The following is a 24,346-nucleotide window of genomic DNA, read 5'->3' on the forward strand; positions in this document are numbered from 1 at the left end:
AGAGTTTCCTCCTCTTTTTTTGGGGGGGGGTGCTCTTAGTATTTTTTCATGATGTTTTTCTTTTGTGAAGAAAAACTAAAATTAGAAAAATCAAATATCTATTAGAGAAACCAAAATTACTCCTCCATTAATTGATAATAGAAATACATAACTCATCCCACTATCCCCTAACTTTTTTTGTTTTGGTCCTTATAAATCTGCTGCTATACCTTTTTGTTATTAGAACAGGGCTAATATTTTCCATTTTCTGTCCTAGTCTTTGGATTTGCAGGTGTCTTCTTTAATTAGGCCTATGTGTAAAAAACTCCCCCAAATCAAAAATTCCATAACTATGTCTCCCACCCCCATTCTGCAGTTTTGTGGTTTTAAAAAAATCCTATTAAAGTAAACAAGCTTGGAAGTTGAATTATGCTTCCCTCTCTGCCAATTTTTCCTCTCCCCTCTCTGATATGTTAGATAGATGATGGAATCACACAGTCCTATTTATTAGCTAGGGGATGATTCCTGATGGGAATTTGAAGATGCTAACAAGACATTCTATATTAAATACAATAATTACCTTTGATCTTTCAGTGGTATAAAGTATAGAACAGTGCACAATCTCTTTTCTCTTTGCTGGCTCTAGAGAATTGGATGGTGCTTCCCATTATAACTGGGGGGGTAATCTGATGAAATAGTACATTTTCATGGTTTTGACTTTAAATAAGCATTTCACTCATACTATTAAAAAATCCACTCTCTAATGTCTCCTGTAGTTTTGATTTGGGAACACGTCACATTCTTCATTAAAGCAATCACTGTTAAAACAGAGGGGCATAAAGCAACAAAGGATTTATTTCTTCATTAAACTGATGATCCGTATATGAAGCCAATTAACATGATGAGTCTGGTGAACATCAAGTGTAAAGAGGTTAGAGAAAATTAAAAGCAGTCACCTTGGTCTTTAGATAAAGAAAGTACACTTTTATGTTATAAATTATAAGAGTGTCCAAGCGGGACAAATCGGCAAATTTGGCTAATTGGAAAATACATTTTATTGCAGATGAATAAAGGAAAAATAACCTTTTAGTTACCAGCACCCCCTTTTTGTGGCCAAGTAGAGAAAATACGGATTAGACCTTGTGTAGAGTCCTAAATGTTTGTAAAGCCAAAGAGAAGAAATTAAACTTTGATGTCGTTTTCAGCTTCCAGTCTTGTCCTCTTCACATCAGGCCCCCAAGAGAGGGGGAATCCAACTTGTAATGATCACCCACCTTAGCGGGTTTCATCAGAGGAGTGGGATGATGTACGGGGGCTAGTGTCTACAGGGGAAACAGATTCTGAGCCTTTCGGCTGTGGTCTGTTTCAAGTGAAAGATTTGTTGACCATTAGGGAAAATGAGTGGGATCACATACACTTGGGGTGTCCGTTTCCCTTAAAAGGGAAAGCTCAGAGCTGTTTTGGGAAAAAAATCTTTTGGTTGCCTGAAAAACTTCAGAGACAAGACTAAGAAAAATTCTCTGGAAGTACCCGTTATCAGCTTGTGTTGGTAATTTGATAGTTCCATACAAAGGCAAAGATTACAAACGGCTTCCGTTACCACATAACTTTCCCAAAAGGGAGAAGGGGGAAAAAGAACTTGGATTAATGTCTGATATAATGTCTACGACTTTAACTAATCCCTCTTAGAAGTTATGCAAACTGTTTCAGGAGTCCTTCTGTGCCCCCTTTTCTGCGAGTCAACTCTTAAGAGTTCGGACCGCGAAATTAAAAGAGAAAAGACGGGTGGCTCTGTCCAGGGTACTGAACAAGCTCATCCAGGAAACGCTGTCGGCTGAGCACTAAAGAAGACTCCTATTGGGATAACTTGTAATCACGCCTAATGTACCTTCAGTTCAGTAACATTAAACGGACTTTGAAGTGTAATTCAGGTCTGAAAAATACTACTTACTAAAGATAGAATACTAATGGTGGAAATACTACAGTTCAACTCTCGTTGAGCTGTTCACTAGCTCTACTTACTTGCAGCGAACCTGTCGCTCAGAAAAGGGAATTAATGAAGGTCTTAGTAATTTATGTTCACATATACAGCGCGCATCTCTTAAAACAAGGGCTTGGAGCGTTGATTCTTGTTATACAAATCTGAGTCTTTAGGACTTCGGGACTAAGTGGAAGTCGCCCAGCTGTAAGCTGCTAGAAAGGGTACAACTCTGGCTTTCACCCACGCCTACCCCCGAACGACGAACAAGTCCCAAGAGCTCTATAATGAAGTTATGACTATTTTATTAAGGGTTGTAGTGATCAGGTGTTCATTTCAGCCCCTCTTCTGTGGGAGGTGGGGGAGATTTAGGCTTTTGGCTATGAGAGCCCCTGCTGAATGGGTCCTGTCCCTGGAGTTTAAGAGTGGTGGTGGAATCCCTCCTCTCTATTCTTTCTGTGGAGAAAGAAGACAGACCTCTGAAGAACGCTTTGAGGGCCCATTCACAAGGAAGTAGGAAGCCTGGAAGTTAAGTCACTCGCTTTTGGCCCAAACCTTTGTCAGCTCCTCGGCTCTCTCTCCAGCCAGTCGACTTGACTGAATGTAAGTTCGTCTTCAGAAAAGATTTATGAGGGGTGTCCCATTGTCGCCCCCACTGCTTGAAATCTCCCGGAATGTGGCACTCACAAGCCACCTACCATTTCCACCGGAGGAAGAGTTTGAAAGTGTTTCTTCTGAGCAGCGGAGCCAACCTCCCCCCAGATCGAGCCGAGTTTGTTTTCTTCGCCGAGGGCGCGCCTGGAACCGAAACCCCACCAAATGGTCTTAAATTAAACCGCACCTCCTCAAGAGCTCTTATTTCAAAGGGCCCACCGTGTATGCCAAAGCAGCGAACAACCGCTCAGCTGTCTCCCTCTTCAAGATCTCAGAAACACACATAGGTGCAGGACACGCGATTTCTTTTGTTCCAAATACTGTATCTTTAAGATCACGCCAGGATTCCGAGACCTTGCGGGGCTCCTGTGCCTTTATTCGGTTGCTGCACAGAACATTATAATGTTTATAAAATATTCAATTTGTGTAGTCTGTCCAAGAAGCAATTGTCCCAAAATAAAATCAGCAGTCTAGACGAAACATAGACACCAGAACTTATCAACAGTTGTCTGACTTGCATCTTCTGATGCATCTTGAGTGGGTCATAATACCAACTTTATTTTCAGTGGTGCATAAATTAATTACACGCATTTAATAACCAAAATATCATTATATTCCCCCTTTAATATCATAAAGGCTTTCCGCCAGGGAAGCACTTAATAGTGCAGGGGGCCATAACAGGCTATTATCCTTGTGTAATGCTATTACAGAACCAATTATACGCCATTAGACTTGCTTTTTTTTTGCAGTTTATGTGATTTGATCCAATCCCGCGCCCCTGACTTGAAAATTTCAACTCGGTACTTTAGAGTTTAATTTTCACCCAGGCAGAGGGAAGGGCGGTCTCTCTCCACTGAGTGTCTGCCTCGGATGCATTTTAAAAGTAATTGCGAAGGGTCCCACCGCATATCATTTGCAGACTGGAAGCGAGCATAAATCCAAGGACCCCTTGCTGAGAACAAAATCAAACTTTCCTTTTGTACGATCGCTTGGAAAGGGAAGTCGTGTGCAAAGCGTCCCCCCAAAACCCATCCGGCGGGCAATTACCGGCGCTTTGTCAATTTCCAATCCGGGAGCCGCTGGGCCTTCGCCATAAGAGCAAGTACCGAAAAAAAAAAAAAAAAAAAAACCAACTCTATATAAATATATATCTATCTCCCTCTCTCCCCCTCCCCCTTAAATAAGGTTTCTGTCTAAGGGAGCTTGAACAGAGGACCGAGGGAGCAAGGAGAAATAGAAATGTTTATAGAATAATTTTTTGTTTGTTTCTGATTTGTTATGGGGGGGGGGGAACCAACATTCCTGATGTTTGCTGAGAAATGACGGATTTTTTTTTTTTTTTAACACCACGTGGGCCATTTGTAAGGCCCAATAGACCTATCCAAGTTACTCACTGTAGACAGCGCTGGAAATAATCAGATTAAGGCCAATTATGCGTGAGATTATAAAGGCAAGTGCTGAGAGGCAGATCATGCTGTAGACAGATATAAAGACATCTGGCCACTTCCCGAACTCTGTAGAGTCCTTCTGTGACTGCAGCCGGCAATTCCCAGCTCCTTACGCTGCATAGATGTCCGACTGCTGCTTTCGTCTCTACTCGCATTAGGTATGGGGCGCCTCGTTTTTTCTTTTCTCTTTCCCCCCTCCCTCACATGCGTTTAATATTAGTTACTTAACAGAAACCGCCTGTCAAATGGAATCGGATTTCCAGGATGTATCTCGACACCGTTGGAAAAGAAGAGAACCACAGAATGAGCAAGGAAAGGAAAGGAGACTCTTCCCCTGTTGCTGTCTGCTCCTATTAGTTTAGAAGAGATAATACTGTTAGATCTCAGTGTTTGTCTCTTGGTTTTGTCCACCCCCACTGAAGACTGTGTGTCTGTCTCTGCCCTCCCTCGCGGGAGTCGGGGGGAGGGTGGGGGAGGGGAAGAGAGGGGGAACTTTCGGTTGGAGATGTTTGCCTAGGGAGTTAGATGTACAGATGAAAGAAAGAAAGCGTCCATTCTCCTGGACTCACTCAGAAGGATGAATGCATAGACAAATTCCGTTAAGTGGATAATTCTCAACTTTGAAATTCGGGGGAGGGGGCAGAAAAGGTAACTGTGTCTCAGTAGTGGGACTCAACGACCTCGTATAGGATGGAAAACGTGGGGAGAATTTCCCTTTTTGCCTCATGAAACCAGGGGGCCTCCAGCCCCTCGTAAGGGTATTATAATGAGTTTGACTTGAACCTTCTACTTTAGACTGAAAGGGGGTGGGGGCGGGGGTGGGGCAGAACAAGGGGGCGGGGAAGCATAAGAAAAGTATGGGAAAGAAAATGCCTCTGTTGTTTGCCTTGCAGCCCTGGACCCCAGCCCGAACCTGCTTCCCAGTTTGCAATGTTTTATTTCCACTGTCCTCCGCAGTTAGAGGGTGAGTGTTGTCGGCTTGGACTGCGTGAAAGCCCCAAACTCAACTTTGTGGGGCTGGAGGGGAACGTAAAAGGAGATGTTTCGGGATTGTGCATTTTGGGGGGAGGTTGGTGGGCAGTAGGGCTAATTTCCTCAAGACTCTTATAAGGTCCCAGGGCCTTAAGAGAAATCGCTGGAGAAGCGATAGCAGTGAGAGATTGAGAAAGGACCAGAGAATTGGAATAGAGTCGGTTGGGTCATTTTGGGCTTTTTCTTTCCTCATAAGGTTTGTGCTAGTAATTCAGGTATTTCCTAGGTTTGTTGTGCCCAGTTCTCTCTCCTTTCTTCCTTCCTTCCTTCCTTCCTTCCTTCCTTCCTTCCTTCCTTCCTTCTTCCTTCCTTCCTTCTTCCTTCCTTCCTTCCTTCCTTCCTTCCTTCCTTCCTTCCCTCCTTCCTTCCCTCCTTCCTTCCCTCTTTCCTTTCTTCTTTCTTTCTTCTTTCTTTCTTTCTTTCTTTCTTTTCTTTCTTTCTTTCTTTCTTTCTTTCTTTCTTCTTTCTTCTTTCTTATCTTTCTTTCTTTCTTCTTTCTTTCTTTCTTTCTTTCTTTCTTTCTTTCTTTCTTCTTCTTTCCTTTCCAACCTTCTTTCTTGCTGTTCAACCTTTTCTATCTCCTTCCTTCTCTGTTTTCCCCCTCTTCTTCCCTTCTTTTCCTTTCTCTTTTCCCTCCTCTGAGTGACATTTTGCCACCTGCCTCTCCTCCACCGAGGGGAGCCTACAGTTCAGCCCCCGGGGCTATGGAGGAAAAGCCCCATTTCCCCCTCGCTGCACAGATGTTGGTGTCACGCCTCTAATCGAGTGACTTTCTAAACCCGCCCAGGCTCCTCCCAAAGCCAAAGGGGCAGCATAAATCTTTAATGTTATTTTACCAACAGTCTGTAAAATGATTAGGGCAGAGGAGTTGGGGAGAGGTTGTATGGGGTTGCAAAGCTTTTTGTAGCTTTTATGCTGCAAATGTATAATCATATAGTCATCTGATGAGTGTGTGGAATTGAGGCCATGGAGCAGAGGAACAAGGCTGGGCAAGGACTTGAACTTGATCAGTTTCTACTGTAGATGTTGGTCTTTGGATAAATCATAAACAGGTGAAAATACCTCCTGTCACCCTTCCCCTGGCCTTCCCAAGCCCTTAATTTGAGCGGTTTGTGTGTTAAAAAGAGGCTTTCCTTTCTTTCCTTTTTCTTATTTTCTTTTAATGGATTTGAGACCAGTTCACAAGGCTAAGACTGCACCATAGTCCAGCCTGGCCTACTATCCCTTCTGTGAAATGTTATAGAAAACATGTAAAACAGTCCTCCGCTTCTATCCTCTTCAACAGAACATGGACAGCGGCTTCCCAGATGGAGAGACTTAAGGTCTTTTCTGTTAAGTCTCTTAAGAAACTACTATTCTGGGCTGGCAACTTTCCTCCACTTCCCCTTTCAGTAGATGGAAGGGAATTGTCATCTCCAGATATGTGGCCTGTTTGCCCTTTAAGGTCCTGGAAGCAGAAATTGCTATCAGCTGATGCCTTTGTGTGGCATCTATATTGAGAGCCTGCCTGTGTGTATATATTTGTGTGTCCATACAGTCAAATTCAGTGTTCCTCTAGCAATATGAGCATTTTTTTTGGGGGGGGGGGAGAGGTATCTCTTTTGAGGATATCTTTCAATCCTTTGAATGAGGGCAAGTGTTTTATATGATCATGCAATAGCAGGGGCTTAATATTATATTCTTTATTATGACTAATACTCATGTTCATATAGCACTTTCAAGTTTATACAGTGCTTTCTTTGCAACAGTCTTGTGAGGTAAGTGGTAAAAATAAAGCTCTTATCAATTTGAGCCATTTTCACAACTTCTTTAAAAGTTATTGAAGCTTCAGTAACTTGCATCCCATATTCTGTAATGTTGTTGTTATTATTTTTCAAATGATATAGAAAATACATAAGAGAAGAATGTCATCTAACCAGTTTGGTGTTCCTATTGGGAGGGGGAGAATTAAAGGGACATATAGAATAGAATGAATGTGCAAGAAGATTATTCACTAACCCACTAAGGTTTCAGAGGGAAAATAGTCACACTTTTATTTTTTATTTATTTTTTAAAATATGGATATGTGGTATGTCTTCTGCATACATTCATTTTGTTAGATTGAGGCTACCCTTTTGACTTTCCATCTCGGCAAGCCAGAGATTATTAGATAAGAAAAAACTTTAATAATAAATAAATAAATATTAATTTAATAATATTCCCACTTTGGGATGTATGGAGCATATCCTATGGAGCATATTGTACACATCTTTTAAAATGGAACATATTTGTACATTAAGTTACATTGGCTTCTCAAAGAAATAAAGCTAAATCAGTATAGCCAGAAAAATAGATAGTAAAGACACAGGGGGAAGGTTTGCCATATTCTGCTCTTAAGCACCTGCCTAGACTTGGAATAATTACAAACTGCTAACCTAGCATTCTGGTGAAAACCGTAGAGTATACAAGTCCCTGGCAAACAGTGAATGCTAAATTCCTTTATGGCCCAATATGGAAAATCACACATATTTCATATTTTGTCTATTTCAATGCTAACTTTGTCTTATTTCTTGACAAAGCCCCATAAACTTATAGTGAAGACAGATACTGCATTAAAGAGAGTCCCTAGCTGGCTAGTTAATTGGTTGCACTGTACCTTTCTCTAGATGAAGGAAAAGATATGGGCTTTGCTCATGTCCCTCTTCCTGTCCTCAGTCCCACTTCTTCTGTTCCCCTACTTATTTTCATCCAGCACTTAGCTTAAAGCTTTATATCTAGTAGATATTTAATAGGTGTTTGTTAAATTAAATTAAATTGAACCACAGAATACAAGGATAGATTATTTAAAATCATTTTCCACTTTTATGCAAACTTATTCCCTGGTTAGTTTTGCAAAATAGACCTTTTTATTTTGGTTTAAGTTAGTGTAGGGAAAATATTCTATGGATATCCTGGACCACAGATTAACTATACAAGGACCATCAACATTTGGAATATTAATACCCCTTTATCTTTCATGAAATCTTTTTAGGGTAAAAGTTGATGTGTTTTAGTTCAGGAGACATCCCCTAAATAATGTTAGTAGACCTCTAAGTGGGATATAAATTAGAGGTGTTGTTTCATTGTCATATATATATTTAGGATTATTCATGTTATTCATTCTAAGCACACTTTCAGAAAAATAAGTCCCAGGATTGTGGACAAGTTACTCTGCTTCCCCATTTGTTCACACTCTTTGGGAACTTTGATTATCAATATTGCTTACTGACGACTTAGTTTCAAGAAATTATTTGGCTCCCTGAACCTTAAAAAACTCACATTTGTTTTGTTTCAAAAGGAGAATGTTTTACTCTCAGTACTATAATACAGATAGGAGGCTTTGCTTTTTAAATTTTGAATGAACCAGGGGAAAAATGTTCTTAAATTAGTTTACTGTTTTAAGAAGAATTTCAATATTCAGTAACATGTAAATAGAAGTCAGGGGAATGCTATGTCAAAAATATGTTGTATAGCCTTGCAAAGGGTCTGTTATTATTGATGAATTAAGAAAAATATGAATCTTTTTCACATCTAAGATTTAATTACTTCCTTGTCTTATGTGTGGCACTTCTGGATTGTGTTGTCCATGGAATTTGCCTCTGATCCTAATAATAATAACCCAGGATGCTAAGTGAAACATCCTTTGGTAAATGTAGAAATTCTTACCTGTATTCCTAAGGCCCCTTCATGGGCTAACAAATAAACTGTACATATTTGGAAAATGATCTGCAGGCACATGTGGATTCATATTCAGCTCCAACTTTTTGGTAGCTTTCCATACTTTAGAAAGGAAATCAAAACAAAACCTCTTCTTTTTGAGGGGAAACCCAAAACTATTACTACCCATGTCTCTATTTGATTTTGCTGTTGCACTGAAGAAGAGCTCCCATCTTAGACTATATATTGGCCATTGATTCCATTATTCTGATAATCCTTTTGCTGTTATTGTTGTGACAAAGTCATTAGGGTGCAACAGATGTATTGTAACCAATTATAAATAATATTCATTCAAAATTTTCACCCTTTTAATGTTCTGATAGTTAAAGAGAAAAGTTATGGTAATTCTGAAGATTTTTTTAAAAATTAGTTTTCCTATCTCTAACCTTGCCACATGTAGAGATATAAAACAAGAAATTGTCTTTAGAATAAATATGCAATTATTTAGGGATAGTTTAAATGCTCAGTTGCTGTAAGAGAACTGGAAACTGGAGTCTTGGTATTTGCCAGATGTGTTATGAGATGGAAGTACCAAAGGGCTCTTACCTCCTTTCCAAATTAATTTTCATTTGTAAGTTAGACACTAACCTAGTAACAATTCAATGAGTATCTTTTGAGTTCCTACTTGTAGAAGGCATTAGTGGTACAAAAGCATAGTTCCAATATTCAAGAAGCTTATAGTTTGTAGGAGGTAAAAACATAACAAATACATAAATATTGTACAAGGCAACTTTCCAATAAATGGACCTCTTGAAGTTGGGTAATATAACTTTCTTCATGGTGTAATTGAGATAAAAACAACTAGTCCTTTTAGTCAGGAAGGTATTCTCCTTGAATAAGAAAAATATATAGTTTCCGCACATGCTGAGGATTAAACTTGAGAAAGGTCAATGAGGATTGTACTCTATGATTGCACCATAACTCTTCTCAAACCTTAGGGCTCATGTTTTGAAATTGGGAGCTCTCCTTGTAATGTGGATTTTTTCTGTTCTCAGTAGGCACTGCACCCTTTGGCAACCACTCCACAGGTGATTTTGATGATGGATTTTTACGGAGAAAACAACGTAGGAATAGAACGACTTTCACTCTTCAGCAGGTACCATGTGTTATTTCCTCACTTTGAGGTGTCTTTTGGCTAGCTTCTCCCGATTTTTTTCTTTCCCAACAAAAACATAAAGAAAAACTATTGAATCTGTGTTTGCTCAAAGAGAAAATTGAAAATTAAATGGGATAATGTGGCTAATCTAATTTTTCATTTCCTTGAATCATTTCATTGTTGACCAGAATCTTTGTTTTTGATGGCCATAAAGGCATGGACCTATGTTGTAACAATAATGATGGGGACCTCTGATATTTGTAGGATTCTTTGTCAATTTCAAAGTGCTTTCACATGCATTATCTCATTTGTTTCCCTCAAAAAAACCAAGGTAGAAGTCACATTTGATATCTGAAGAAGTTGATTTTTGGGGAGGTTGTGAGCTGTCCCATTATAAGTTTGATAAACCAGTGACCAGGTTTTCTCTTTTCTAGTTGGCCACTTTCTCCACTAAACACAGTTAAAAAAAAGTCATTTGAACTGACTTGCTGATCTCCTGAGGATGAGGGAAGGAAGTCCAAGCATTCAATAGATATTTTGGATAGCTTTAGATACATGATATACTAGAACAGAAGATTTGTGAAAGATCATTAGCAGTGTTTAGACTACATCAAATGTAGTCTTTTCTTCTAAGTGTTAAAAATGTAATAAACAACAAGCTTCCCTTGGATTTTAAATTCATGTGAATTTTAATGAAAAGTTCAACAGTACTTTAACAAATTACTTATCCTTGTCATAGTTAAACTACTACAAAAAAATCAGTCAACATATATTAAATAAGCACCTATTATACATTAGGTATATTTCTGAGTGCTAGTAAGATAATTAGACTTTAAATACATTAAGAGACGTGGGTTTGAGCCTTGGCCCATTACTTACCAGCTGTATAATTATGAGTTAAGTCGATTTACCTTTCCAAAGTTCAAGTTCCTCCTTAGAAATGGTAATGTGCTCTCTGCTCCTTAACACTCTTACAAAGACCATATTGATGATGGAAGGAACCTTAGAAATCAGGTGAGGAAACTGAATCCCAGAGAAGTGAAGAGCATTCTCCAAGTGTCAGAGGCAGGGCTCCAACTCAGATCTTCAGACCTCTAGTCTAGTAATCACAGTTATAGGATCATGAATTTAGAATTAAAAGAGACCTTAGAGGCCAAATAGCCCAAGCCCCTCATTTTGTAGATGAGGAAACTGAGACCCAGAGAGTTCTGTGATCTCTGCTCAGCCACTGGATTTTAAGAAAATATTTACATTTATCTGGAGAATAAAAAGGAAACCATTATATTTCCTAAAATTAGGTCTTTGTACAGCCTATTTAACCCTTATGCCCTCCATATAGGTTGCAAATATTAGGGCAAGGGTTTATATTTAAGCCCTTTGACTCCAGTGCTTTTTCCCTGCACATATATATTTATAATATATATGCAAATATATTTATATATATATTATATGTTACTATATGCCTTTCTACTATACTTTAAGTGATTGCTGTCTGGTATTTTGTAATAACTCCTTCCCCACCATCATTTCCTTTGTCTGAGCTGGGAACCTGTCTTCCTACCAAAGGAGATGCTTTTAATGGGTTCTCCAACTCCTATAGCAACCCACTGTTATTCCTCAGCATCCTTCGTCCCTATTCCTATCCTTGTTCCACAGCCTCTTATCAATAAACCTTCCTCTTTTAATCAGCTGGAAGCTCTGGAGGCAGTCTTTGCCCAAACCCACTATCCAGATGTCTTCACCAGAGAAGAGCTAGCCATGAAAATCAACCTCACAGAAGCCAGAGTGCAGGTAAACATTCTTTTAAATTATTTAACTCTCTAATATTAAAGCTGGCAAACTTTTTTTTTTTTTTGACATCATGAATGCAGAGTGTACATTTGGCCAAAGAAAGCAAATGAAGACTATCTGTCATTTTCATGATGCACTTTAATAACATCAACATAATGTGGAATATTAGATTAGGTTGATTAATCGGTCATTCATAATTAACTAGTGATAATGTTCTACACTAATTTGTCCGCGTCTCTAAGGTACTAAATTACATCAATGCACATCCATTTCTTTGCTTTGGAGAGGGGGGAAAAAAGCTGAGACTGATTCTCCAAGCAGCCCTGGACACTCTGTAAGGCTGGCTGAGCTAATCCATTGTAGAGTGCCCATTGCTTCCAATGGGAAGTGTGACCTCTTCTGGTTTTTAGAAGTTGCATCAAGTTAGACTTTTCCTGGTGTTCAGAATGCTACCAAATGAAGAATCTTCAAAATGTGCTTATAATTAAAAAAAAAAAAAACCTAAATAGTAGAGGCAAAAAAATCACAAAGAGGAGTGTAAACTGGGCACGATGATAATCTCCTGCCAAGATTTATTTTCAATAGCTGTATACTTATTACATTGACGTGCATAAATAAGCTAAGTCCAGAAGATAGGTAGGGGCAAGAGATACCCCAAATAACTCTGCAAATACTAAAGCTGGGTTTTCTGGGCTGAGCCATTCTTGGAGGACAATTATGGATTCATTTTATTTATGGGATTTCTTGTATGCTATTCCTAGTCTTTTTTTTATGCAGGGGCTTGGGGTTAAAGCTATGCAAAGATCTAATTGTAGGAAATATAATGGTTTGCCTTTTGTTCCCCTGGGTCATGTTAGTATCTCTTAAAACCCAATGGCAGAATAGAGATAATGGAATTCAGAGCAGTAAATTGGGGATTGTAAACAAATTATTTCCCCTATAATCAGATTATGTGATCCTGATTATTAAATCTGAACATGAATCATTGGTCATATGCGGGCAAATTAAACTGATTATTATTTGGAAATGAAAATCTCCTTTTTCCAGGATACTATAGGTCCTTTTTTAAAATGCCAGTTTGGCGATAGCTGCCTAAAGACTGAACTGCAAATTGAGATAAATGGGACAATTATTGAGCATTCAGAAGTGGAAGATCATAACTTCTCCCTGAAAGGTGCAAGGGTGAGATAGGGGTGGTAACAATTAGAGGCCGGGAATTGTTGTTGGAGCTGTTGTTGGCTATTATGCAAACAGACAATGGATGCACGGAGTTGTTTGGTCTGCGTTAGCGTGGGACACGGGCATCAGCCACGATGGGAAAAATGTTTACATTTGTACCCCTTGCTCATTCAAATATGATTAATGCACTCTAAAGCAGAGTCTTAATCTAAGCTGATGTTGTCAAACAATAACTAAATAGGGAAATAAATGACTTCATCATGCTCTTTCCTCAGAAGCCGGCGAACTGTCAGTGCAAAGTCATTAAAATATGATAATGAAAAATGGCTCAATTAAATGTTGTTATAGCTGTGACCTTCATTCAATTAAGACGCAAGAAAGTGCCTGCATTTTGCTTTGCATTTAACTGCCCTAAATTTAGAATATAGATAAAATCATTATTCAACGTTTGCTGATATGTGCAATTAAAAGCCAACTAAATAAAAAAAAATCGAGTTGAAGGAGAATGATAATCGGGGGACAATGTGGGCAGGCTAACATGCCAGTGTGGTTGGTGTCCAAACCAGGCTCTGTAGGGTTCTAGGATTCCAATGGTAAGCCAGTGTGTGAAAAGGAAGAATATAGGGACTGGGGAAGGTGATTTAAGACAATGTCAATGATGGGAAGAAAGAAGAAAAGTCAAATTGGAGGCCAGAAAAGTCTGTTATTATCAAATGATGTAGGAGAAGGTATGGGTTAGTGATCCTAGGGAAGTCACTAAATCTGAATTATAATTTGTTTTCTTTTTAATCTTCAAAATAGGAATGCTATCTGCCCAGTCTATCTCACAGTGTGTATTATAAATGCAACCTATTAGTCAGCCAATCAATTGCTAAACATTTATTAAGCTCCTTTGATGTGTGAAATGCTCTTTATAATTATAGTAATAATAGCAACAACAATAATATATCTACTACTGTTACTACACTACTGCTGTTAAATTAGATCCTTCTCAAGGGAGCAGAAACAGTTTTGCTTAAAATCCTTGAAGTCAGAAAATGTAAAGAACTGGAACTGGAACATTTTGCTCATTTCTATGGATGACTTTAGACTGAACTAGATGAGATTTGATAGGCTTCCTTAGAAAAGCATTACTGACTCTACCTTCTTCCCCCCAAGAATGATGGATTAGAGATTAATCCATCTCTGTTAATCTAGTGCTTGCCCATAGTAGGGATTTAATAACTGCTTGCTTATTGATCGAAATACTCAAAACACCTCATTTGACAGTATGGAAAGGAAAGAGAGATGAAGTGACTGTACTTAATCATACCTCTAGCAAATGAATTTGAAAATGAAAAAGTTTTTTGTTTTTTTGGAGAATTTAGCAGAATTGAAGAAACAGAATTTTAGAGAATTGATGTCCCTTTTAATTAGTATGATTTATTTGGGGAGCAAATTTCCTGACTTTCTGCTGGTGATGATTTCCAATCATATCTTAGGTATGGTTTCAAAACCGAAGAGCAAAATGGAGGAAAACAGAAAGAGGGGCTTCTGATCAGGAGGGCCCCAAAGAGCCAATGACTGAAGTGACCCCACCAGTGAGAAACATCAATTCCCCTTCCCCAGCAGAACAAACTCGAAACAAAAAGGATACTTTGGAGGCCCAACAGAGGTAAGGGAAGACAGTCTAGTCCCTTGGGATTACTAGTGGCAGTTCACAGAGATTTGAATCATTGCTAAATAATTTTCTTTCTCTACCAGCCTGAGTCGAACTGTGGGTCCCACAGGACCTTTCTTCCCTTCGTGCTTACCTGGAACACTCCTGAACACAGCCACCTATGCTCAAGCTTTGTCACATGTTGCTTCATTGAAAGGTAAGTAGAGGGATGCTCTTGGGGGTCTGGCTCCTCAGGGAGGAGTTGGTTAGGTGGCCATCCAAGAGAACTATTTTGTTATCAGAATTCCAGGTGTGACTTCCTATCCCTTTTCAGGATTTTAGGCATGCTTTGTCAGCATAGATGATTATAGCTAGCTTTATTAACAGATATTCTTATTTTACAATCCAGTAATTCATTATCTGCCCAAGAAGAGGATTCCATATCGTTTTTCTATAAGAGCCCACTTTATACAATCTGAGATTTACAAAGCACTTTTCTCACAACTCTCAGCAGTAGATATTGCAAATATCATTGTTCCCATTTTATAGATGAGGAAACTGAGCTGAGACTCTGAGTAATTTGAGTTGCAGATTAAGGCTAGTAGTTATCAGATTTTGCATTTGAATCTAATCTAATGATTTGTCCTTCCTTCCTTCTCTCTCTCTCTCTCTCTCTCTCTCTCTCTCTCTCTCTCTCTCTCTCTCTCTCTCTCTCTCTCTCTTCTTTTTCTCTCTCTCTTTCTTTTTCTTTCTTTCTTTTTCTCTCTCTCTTTCTTTCTTTCTTTTTCTTTCTTTCTTTCTTTCTTTCTTTCTTTCTTTCTTTCTTTCTTTCTTTCTTTCTTTCTTTCTTTCTTTCTTTCTTTCTTTCTTTTTTTCTCTCTCTCTTTCTTTCTTTTTCTCTCTCTCTTTCTTTCTTTCTTTCTTTCTCTCTTTCTTTCTTTCTTTCTTTTTCTTTCTTTCTTTCTTTCTTTCTTTCTTTCTTTCTTTCTTTCTTTCTTTCTTTCTTTCTTTCTTTCTTTCTTTCTTTCTTTCTTTCTTTCTTTCTTTCTTTCTTTCTTTCTTTCTTTCTTTCTTTCTTTCTTTCTTTCTTTCTTTCTTTCTTTCTTTTTTCTTTCTTTCCTTTCTTTCTCTTTATTTTTACCCACAATTCAAGCAAAGATAGTTTTAACATTCATCTTTATAAAATTTTGGGTTCCAAATTTTTCTCCCTTCCTCTTTTCCCTACCCTCTCCTCAAGACAATAAGCAATCTGATACCGTTTATACATGTACAATCATGTTAAACATATTTCCACTTTATTCATGTTGTGAAAGAAGACTCAGAACAAAGGGAAAAATCACAAGAAGGAAAAAAAAACAGAAAACAACCAAAAAAAGTAAAAATCATATTCTTTGATCTGCATTCAGATTCCTTAGTTTTTTCTTTGGATGTGGTCAGCATTTTCCATTATGAATCGCTTGGAATTGATCCATATCTTTTCTTTTGTAATGTGCTTCTTTTTCTTCTTATATTTCTAATATTATTATTCTTGCAATAAAGCTTCCTGTTAGCCCTGTGAAAAAAGCAGGGCAGATATTGTTATCTTCATTTAACAGATAAAGAAATAGAGACTCAGAGAGTTTAAATGCCTTCCCGATCCATAGCTAATAGAAGAGCTTGGATTAGAACCCAGTCCTTGCCAGTCTTAACATGGGATTCTCCACCACAGACTAGTTCAATTTCTTGCTTAGTCCCTATCTTCCAGCACCCCCAACTCCCCACCTCTGTTCCGTGCCCCGCTCTAGTTTGATAGAATTTGTCCGGAGATCAGCTCATTTGGCCATACCTTCCTTACCTACTGATCTGTTAACATGCTTCCTGAGTATTTCTCAAAAGTATCCCTTTAAAAAAAACAAACTTTATTTTTTCTTCATAAAACGTGGGCCATTCTTTGTATGCTTCTTTGAAAGTTTCTCTACCTATAACAAATTCAGTCTATGGGTTCCAAGACACTGCAATTTTGAAAATAGAATCTGTATATATAGTGGTTGTTACTATTATCAGAAGGGTGGAGTTTTGTGGCTAGGAGAGCTTTGCTTTTTTTTTTTTTTTTTAATTCCTTAAGTTTCCGATGGGTATAGGAAACTAGTGGAAAAGTGATGCATGAAGGATAGTCTTTGGTGGTTACTGGGCTAGCTTCCTGGCTATTTAGGTCCAGTCCTTCTAGATTCCTGGCACCTGATTTAATTGATTTCACTTCATAGAACCATAGAGCTGAAGCTGAAAATGACCTCAGAAGTCTTCTGGTTCATTCTCCTCTTGGAGGAGGAAACTGACCACTAGGGATTTTAAGTGATTTGTTCAAGGTTACCCAGTAAGCATCAGAGGCAAGCTTTGAATACAAATTCTCTGTCTCTAGAGCCAGTGCTATTTCCACTGCTATTAAACAACCATTTTTTTCTTCCTACATTGTGCTTAAATTGAGCCAAGCAAATGACCCTGAATGGAGATGGTGCTGATTTATAATCTTTATCCCATGCATAGGGCTTGTTTTTTGGAAATCTGGACTGGGGATTAGAGCTATAATTTCATTGGTTTAGGGAACTCTCAGATGAGGGAACTCCCTTTTCCGATATTGGGCAGCTCCTTCTAGAATCACATAGGTAGTGTATTGCAGAGGGAAGACTAGCAAGTTCTTCAGACCTAAGCTGGTTCTTCATATACTTGCAAACTGTCTCTCTTGTCCTTAGAGTAAATCTATGCAGTTCTGTAGGACTGGTCCATGGCAATGTGCTTCAGTCAGAGAATTTTTTCTCCTATTTTAATGTCCTTCAAGTATTTGAAAAGCTACTACCTGGAAATGGATTCAGATTTATCCTATTTGGGCCCCTCAGGCCAGAATTAGGAGCAGTGGATGGAAGTTGCCAAGAGGCAGATTTAGACTGGATACTAGGAAAAAACTTCCCAAGAATGAGAGCTATCCAAAAGTAGAATGAACTGACTGAGAAGGCTGTGGCTTCCCCCTCCCTAGAGGTTTTAAAATAAATGCTAAATGGCCACTTGTTGGAGATGTTGTAGAGGAAATTTTATTTTAGGCATAGGTTAGGTTAGACTTTCTGACTATGAAATTCATAGTGCCTGGCACATATTAGGTGCTTCTACGTGCTGACTGAATTGAATTGATTCTTCATGCTGCTTCTACTTCTGATGGCCATGTGTTCTCATTCTTGGAGGTATCTCCTGCCTTTCACCAAGTGAATAGACTGCTACAGTTATTAACACTAAGTGCAAAAGACTCAGTGTTTTAGTCCTATTAGGTATGGTTGCTATTTTAAAAGAGAAATATGGAGTAGGATTACTATTAATGAGTAAGGGAAAATTTTATGGGCAAGGAAGTCTTTTCATCTTTCCTCACATCATACTCTGAAGTCTCCTACCTATACTATCTATCTATGAAGTTGGCTTTGCTCCTCAGAAGTGCGGGGAGGATGTGTGTGTGTGTGTGTGTGTGTGTGTGTGTGTGTGTGTGTGTGTGCATATCTTCTTTTAAAATTGAATCTAGTCCATTTCAAGCAAAATATGCACTAATCCTTTGTAGGAAAAAAGCAAGATATTTTATCTTATTTTTTAACTTTTAAAATTATTTAGTTAGTAAGCATTTCTTTTCTTTTCTTTCCATTCCCTCCAGTTGAACAATTAAAAAAAAGAAAAATTCATAACAAATATGCATAATTCAACAAAACAAATTCTCACATTAACTATGTACAAAAATCAATGATTAAATATATATTTTGAATCTATCATTTATAGACAAGGTGGATAGCATGATGGTCTTGGAATCAGGAAGATCTGAGTCCAAATCTGGTCTCAGATATTTTCTAGATACATGACTCTGGACATTTTACATAAATTCTGTTGCCTCAGTTTCCTCATCTGTAAAATTTCTTTATGAAGTGAATGAGATAATAATTATAAAGTGCTTACTGTAACACTGTGGCACCTACTAAGCACCTTATAAATGTTAGCTATCATGATTATTTATTATTATTACTAGTACTTCATATTTTATTTTTCCTAGTTACATGTAAAACAATTTTTAATGTTTGTTTTTAACACTTTGAGATCGGATTCTCTCCTTTCTTCTCTCCCTCCCCAATTGAGAAGGCACATGGGAAGTTATGGAAAGCATTTTATTATTATTATTACTATTTTATTGTTATTAGAAGTAAGTAGCCGTCTTCATCTTCAGGCCTCTTTTTCTAATCATTGCAATAATTTAAGTTCTACAGTCTTTAAAGTTTTTTCTTTTAGTGTTAGACTATTTGAGGAGAGGCATTTTCATCATACACTAGATTCAATTGTTGAGTTAAGTTGGGAAATCCAGATGAAAGTGAGCTATAAAACACCCTTGGCCAGTGGCAAGGCAACAGGAAAATTTAGACCAATACTTTAGAGGTTAGTCTGTGCTGATGAGTCCAGGATCTAAGATTCTCATCTGAGTCACTGGACATGGGACAATGCAGTAGCAAGAAATTACACAGGGTTTGGACTTGGTCCCCGCTGTTATTTCCTAGTCTATTATTTCTCCCCTGTCATGTCCCTACTGTCATTTCCCAGTTGGACAACTGATTTAACTTCACTGAATTTCAATTTCCTTTTGGATAAAATAGAGTTAAGAATATTGAAAACTGCTCACCTCTCAGGGTTATTGTAAAAAACAAATTAGGGAAGTATGTAAAGTGCTTTGTAACCATAAAGCACAATATAAAAGAGAGCTATTTTTATGCTTTATAATGTTATAATAATAATGTCTATCATACTGGAATTATTATTCTTATTTTTAGCTATAACCTTTCAAAATGATGGTGACTGTACTTGGAATCAATGGCTACCTCATATAGCCTTTGCCTGTCATAGACTCCAGTGTGCCATGGAGACCACATTCACATAAGCAGAATAAAAAGCACTAGATGTTTTAGACTTCCGACTTATTTTTTGGGTACCTATTGCATTGTGGCTAAGCATTTGCCACCAGGAAGTAACAGGTTTCAGGTGTGTTTCAGAAATGCACTTTTGCAGGGCAAAGTGGTCTGTAGTGAAGGGCTAGAGGAAATTTTGTTAGTGTTAATGGATCTGCTGATTCCAATTGGAGCTACATTGAGTATTGAATGGAAGGGTTCACTAATTCACTGGGGTAGAAAAAGGAATGGTCAGGAAGGAACATTAGGAAAGACTTTTTTTTTTTTTCTTAGCAGATTATCCCTTCCTTTGTCCTATGAACTGGGACTGCTGTGGCACCGATTTATCCTTCTTGGTCAGTAGGCAGCTAGAGACATTTGGGGCTGTTGGGCACAGCTGGGCATAGAGATGTGGGGGTGATAACATTCTCTTCCTTTGCCATCAGAGTCCTTGAAAGCTATGCTATAAATGTCATCTGATCTAAGTAAGATAGATTGCTATTGCAGGAGTTCCCAACTTTTTTCTGTTTCTGTCCCTCTTGGTTTACCTATAACTCCTATTCAATATGAGAGGAAATAAATTCTAGCATTTACCATGCACAGGCATGTAAAGAAATAGATCAATTACTTTCAACAATATAATATAGTTATTTACCAAATATTCCCTATGTTCCTTTAACATGTTTCTTATACCTCCTTAGGGAGGAGAATGTGTGTGTACATACATACTCAGATATTTTGGGAAATCCTAGCTTTTCTAACCGAATAAAAGCAACAGGGACAGGGTTTCAGCAAAAGCCTTAGACATTTAAAAATATATATTTAATTAGTGTTATGTAAGTTGGAAAAAAGTCAGTATAAATTTAAATGGCAGTGTATGTGTATGGTCTTGGCGTTAGCTGATCTGACCTTTGGCAAAACTGGAGATATTCTGAATCATGAAATCTTAGCATGGAAGGATACTTAAAAGGTCATCTTGTTCAATCTTTTAATTTAACAGATAAGGAAAATGAGTTCCACTGAGGGGAAGTGACTTATTGACCTCACATCCCAAATGAGGTGCTTTGGGCCTTTGCCCAAGGTCATTAAACTAGGATGTTTTGGCATCTCTTTTTGCTATGTCCTTCTATTTAATGTATGACCTCTCCCTGGGGTGTTTTTTTTTTTTTAAGAGAATACTTGGAATAGTACTGTCTTAACCCAAAGGAACAATTCTCTAATGCTAAAGTTTCAGCTACCATAGCAAGGAGAAGCAAGTGTGGAAGAGGGGCACTTAATAGTAACCCCCCAAGTCATATTTGACCTGGCTTGTGTGTTAATGTGTTATTAAATAGACTCCTAAAACCCTCTGAGAGAGTGATTCTAATTTTGAAAAAAAATGAGTCAAGGGATTTTTGTAAAGGTAAGGTCAGGGATATTTCAATAGAAAGCCAAACTTGCTCTTTGAAAAGGGGGAAAGGAAAAAGGAGGAGGAAAGAGGGAAAGAAATAAGCATTTATATAGTATCTACTATGTGCTAGACATTGTGTTAAGAGCTTTTGCAAATATTATCTCAGGTGTTGAGGAAAAATTTGTAAGAAGTCAGAGCTGGATACTGGATTTACTCTATATGATAGGCACAGTGTAGGCATCTGGCTACTCTAAGTACAGAAGGAAAGTGGGGAACAGGTCAAGGTTTGTATAGAATACAGGGTCTATATCAGGCTTCTGGGTCAGGAGGAACTATAGGCCAAGTGGTTAAGTGACTTGACCAAGAGCATATAACCAATACATGTCTGAGATAGGATTTGAATTCAGGTCTTCCTGATTCTAAATATGTCATTTTACTCATTGTACTCCCTAGTTATTTTTGGATCCCACCAAAACGGATACATGCTTAGAATTTGTCAATGGCATCAGCAGATCTCTGAGGTGTTTTTTTTTTTTTAAATTGAAACAGGGACAAACTCCTAGTTTTTCAACCATTACAATTGAACTCATACCTCCTCCTCCAGGATTCTCCCCTAGCTGATCATGATTTTTTCCTCCCTTGGACTTTACATGAGCATTTTGCTTGTAACTAACTCTCTTCTGCATTATGTACTATAATTATTTGTGTCTGCATCCTACCTCTTTAACAAGCTGTAAATTGTATGAGAATAGGGACTATATCTGAATTACTGCAGGGTATAGTACTTTACATAGCAGGTACTTTAAAAATGTTTGTTGAATATGGTTCATGTGAAATTGGTCAATCCTGATGTAGGTGAATTATATGTCAACATGAATGCCATCATACTTATTAAATGCCTAATGGGTACAAAAAAATGAATACCTACATTGCCCTGCCCTATTTGGGAAAGGGAGAAGGAGATGACATGAACAGATACAAATAAAATGCAAGACAAAGAGTGATGTGGACAAAAGAAATGTTTAAGGTCTCTTGAAAAACATCTGAAGGAAGAGAACACTTTAGAGCTTCAGGGTTAGCTCCTGGCAAAATTGGGGACATTTAGAATCATGGAGGGAACTTAGAGATCATCTAGTTCGGTCTTTTAATTTTACAGATAAGGAAAATCAGGTCCCAAGAGGGGAAACGACTTATTGACCTTAGATCAAGAATCGGTTAAGATTTCATAGAGGAGGTAGTGCCTTGAAGGAAATGAATCAAGATTGATACAGTTAAAAGCATGGAGTAAACAGGGCCCCTTTTTGGGGACCTTCCACTTCCTATAGCCATTTCCTTCCTGACTCCTGATTTGTTCATCATCCTATTCCTATCTACTGACCTTGTTCTTTTCTTTGATTACTTGTGACCCCCACTGATAGTTCAGGGAATTGAATGCAGTTCACAACCCAGGTTGTCCATTTTGGGTAGAACTTTTCTCTGTTGTTCCATTCATTAAATCTGTCTTTCTTGTTGTTTTAGTTCTAGCTAGGTGACTTAGTATATTAACACTAAGATGTCCCTGTTATTCTCCTAATGACTGGAACCTTTTAAAAGGGAAGTAGTAGAGAAATATAGTGCTTTAGCTCAAAAAGATAATTGTCTGCTGTTGGTGGATTTCAGACTGCAGTTTATTTATTGGGTTAGACATTAAAGAAGATAGATAAAAAGAAAAGAGAAAATGTCTTGTTTTTCATCAATATTTTTAAAGAAATGTGATTTTTCATTGATAAAGATTAAAATTGCTTATGATCTGCTTTTCATTAGTATAATCTTTGAGAATCCAGAGTCCAGTTTTTTTGTAGTACTCCCAGAGGTATTGTCTAATCGACCTATATGTAGAGGAAGAGCTCATCATGCCATCCAACAAAATTCCCCTTATAAATTGAAGAGGTGATGGGTCTGCTAAAGCTGTAGCTGAGTCTCTTTGATCAATGTCTAAGAATGAGGGGACCCTAACAATTTCTGTGGGATGGGGCACAGGGCTACTATTGTCACTAATGACACTTGCCATCAGATAGCTGACCCAAGTGATATGACTCACTGGGTGGACTGGAAAAGCTAGACTTGTGCACCGGCACCAGCAAATGAACAGGGGGAAAAGATACCCACACGGATTAATTGCTTATCTCCTTGGTGATTATTTTCACATATGCCCTAGAAACCTTTGCAAAAAAAACCACTGTCAGAGTCCAAGAATTTCTGTGTGGTTGAAAATATATGAGCTTCGTAGTTATATCCTAAATAATGTCCAAATATTTAATACTCAATTGTTTTGTGGTACTTGTGGGGTTTGCTCTGTGACTGTTTTATTACTCATTCTACCCACTTCCTCTTATTCTCTCAGACTTCCCCCAACAAGTAGGAATTTAATCCTTTTAACCTCTATTCTACCTAAGAATAGTGAGTAGATTTTCCTGGTTTTTCATTTCAATGCCCATTGCCAGGTCTAATTTATATATTATAAGCCACACTCACTAATTCTTTCCTGAATTACTTTAGTTTCCCCTAATGGACTTCCTAACCAATTTTTATTGATGATGATGATGATAAATAATAAGTCTCTACAACACCACATAAATAATCACTGCTAGTAGTGCTTACATTTATACAAAGTATGCTTTTTATCCTTAATCTTATTTAATTCTCTCAACAGTCCTATGGGATAAATGCTATAGGTATTAACACTCCCATTTTACAGATGAGGAAATTAAGGCTTAGAGAAATCTAACAATCCATGAGGGTAGTTAGATAGCACAGCAAATAGCATAATGAATCCCAAGTCAGGAAAATCTGAGTTCAAATACAGCCACAGACATTTACCAGCTGTGGGTGTCTGGGTGGGTCACTTAATTTCTGTCTGTCTCATGTTCCTCATCCATAAAATGAAGATAATAATAGCACCTATTTCTCTGGGTTGTTGTGAAGGTCAGATGAGAAAATATTTGTAAAGTACTTTGCAAATCTTAAAGAGCTATATAAATGCTAGCTATTAATAGGTTATTACCTATGGATATATACAGTAGCAACTAGGTGGTGCAGTAGATAGAGAGCTGGTTCTGGAGTCAGGAAGATTTATTTCCTTGAGTTCAAATTTGATGCTGTTTGCTATAGTTTCCTCTTTTATAAAGAGAGCTAGAGAAGGAAATGGTGAAACAATCCAGTATCTTTGCCAAGAAAACCCCAAATGGGGTTACAAAGAGTTGGGCATGACTGAAAAATGACTGAACAGTAACAAAGTGTGTGTGTGTGTGTGTGTGTGTGTGTGTGTGTGTGTGTGTGTGCACGCGCACGTAATATGTATATAGTTATATAGTTAGAAGCACAATTTGACCCCAGGTCTAATAGAATTCTGGGTCTAGTGAACACCATGAAGGGCAATTGAAAGGATTGGTCTCCCTCAAAGCCCTGTTTGCTCAGTAGCTTATAAGTAGCTTCCTCTATTTTTGAGA

At 37.9% G+C, this 24,346-nt stretch overlaps 1 protein-coding gene across 2 annotated transcripts in view; it reads left to right on the top strand.

Moving 5' to 3' along the window:
- The first annotated feature begins 4,081 nt into the window (after window positions 1-4,081).
- DRGX (dorsal root ganglia homeobox) overlaps window positions 4,082-24,346 on the top strand; it is a 44,221-nt gene continuing 23,956 nt past the window's right edge. The window contains exons 1-6 of one of the 2 annotated variants that reach the window (XM_074296101.1): window positions 4,082-4,217; window positions 4,953-5,023; window positions 9,822-9,922; window positions 11,612-11,713; window positions 14,374-14,546; window positions 14,636-14,748. In XM_074296101.1, coding sequence (XP_074152202.1) covers window positions 4,990-5,023; window positions 9,822-9,922; window positions 11,612-11,713; window positions 14,374-14,546; window positions 14,636-14,748 — 523 coding nt within the window. In that variant the 5' untranslated portion in view covers window positions 4,082-4,217; window positions 4,953-4,989. The remainder of the gene's footprint in view (window positions 4,218-4,952; window positions 5,024-9,821; window positions 9,923-11,611; window positions 11,714-14,373; window positions 14,547-14,635; window positions 14,749-24,346) is intronic. The other variant, XM_074296102.1, reaches the window with a different exon arrangement.

This window comes from Sminthopsis crassicaudata, chromosome 2, assembly GCF_048593235.1.
Source record: "Sminthopsis crassicaudata isolate SCR6 chromosome 2, ASM4859323v1, whole genome shotgun sequence".
Classification (NCBI taxonomy): domain Eukaryota; kingdom Metazoa; phylum Chordata; class Mammalia; order Dasyuromorphia; family Dasyuridae; genus Sminthopsis; species Sminthopsis crassicaudata.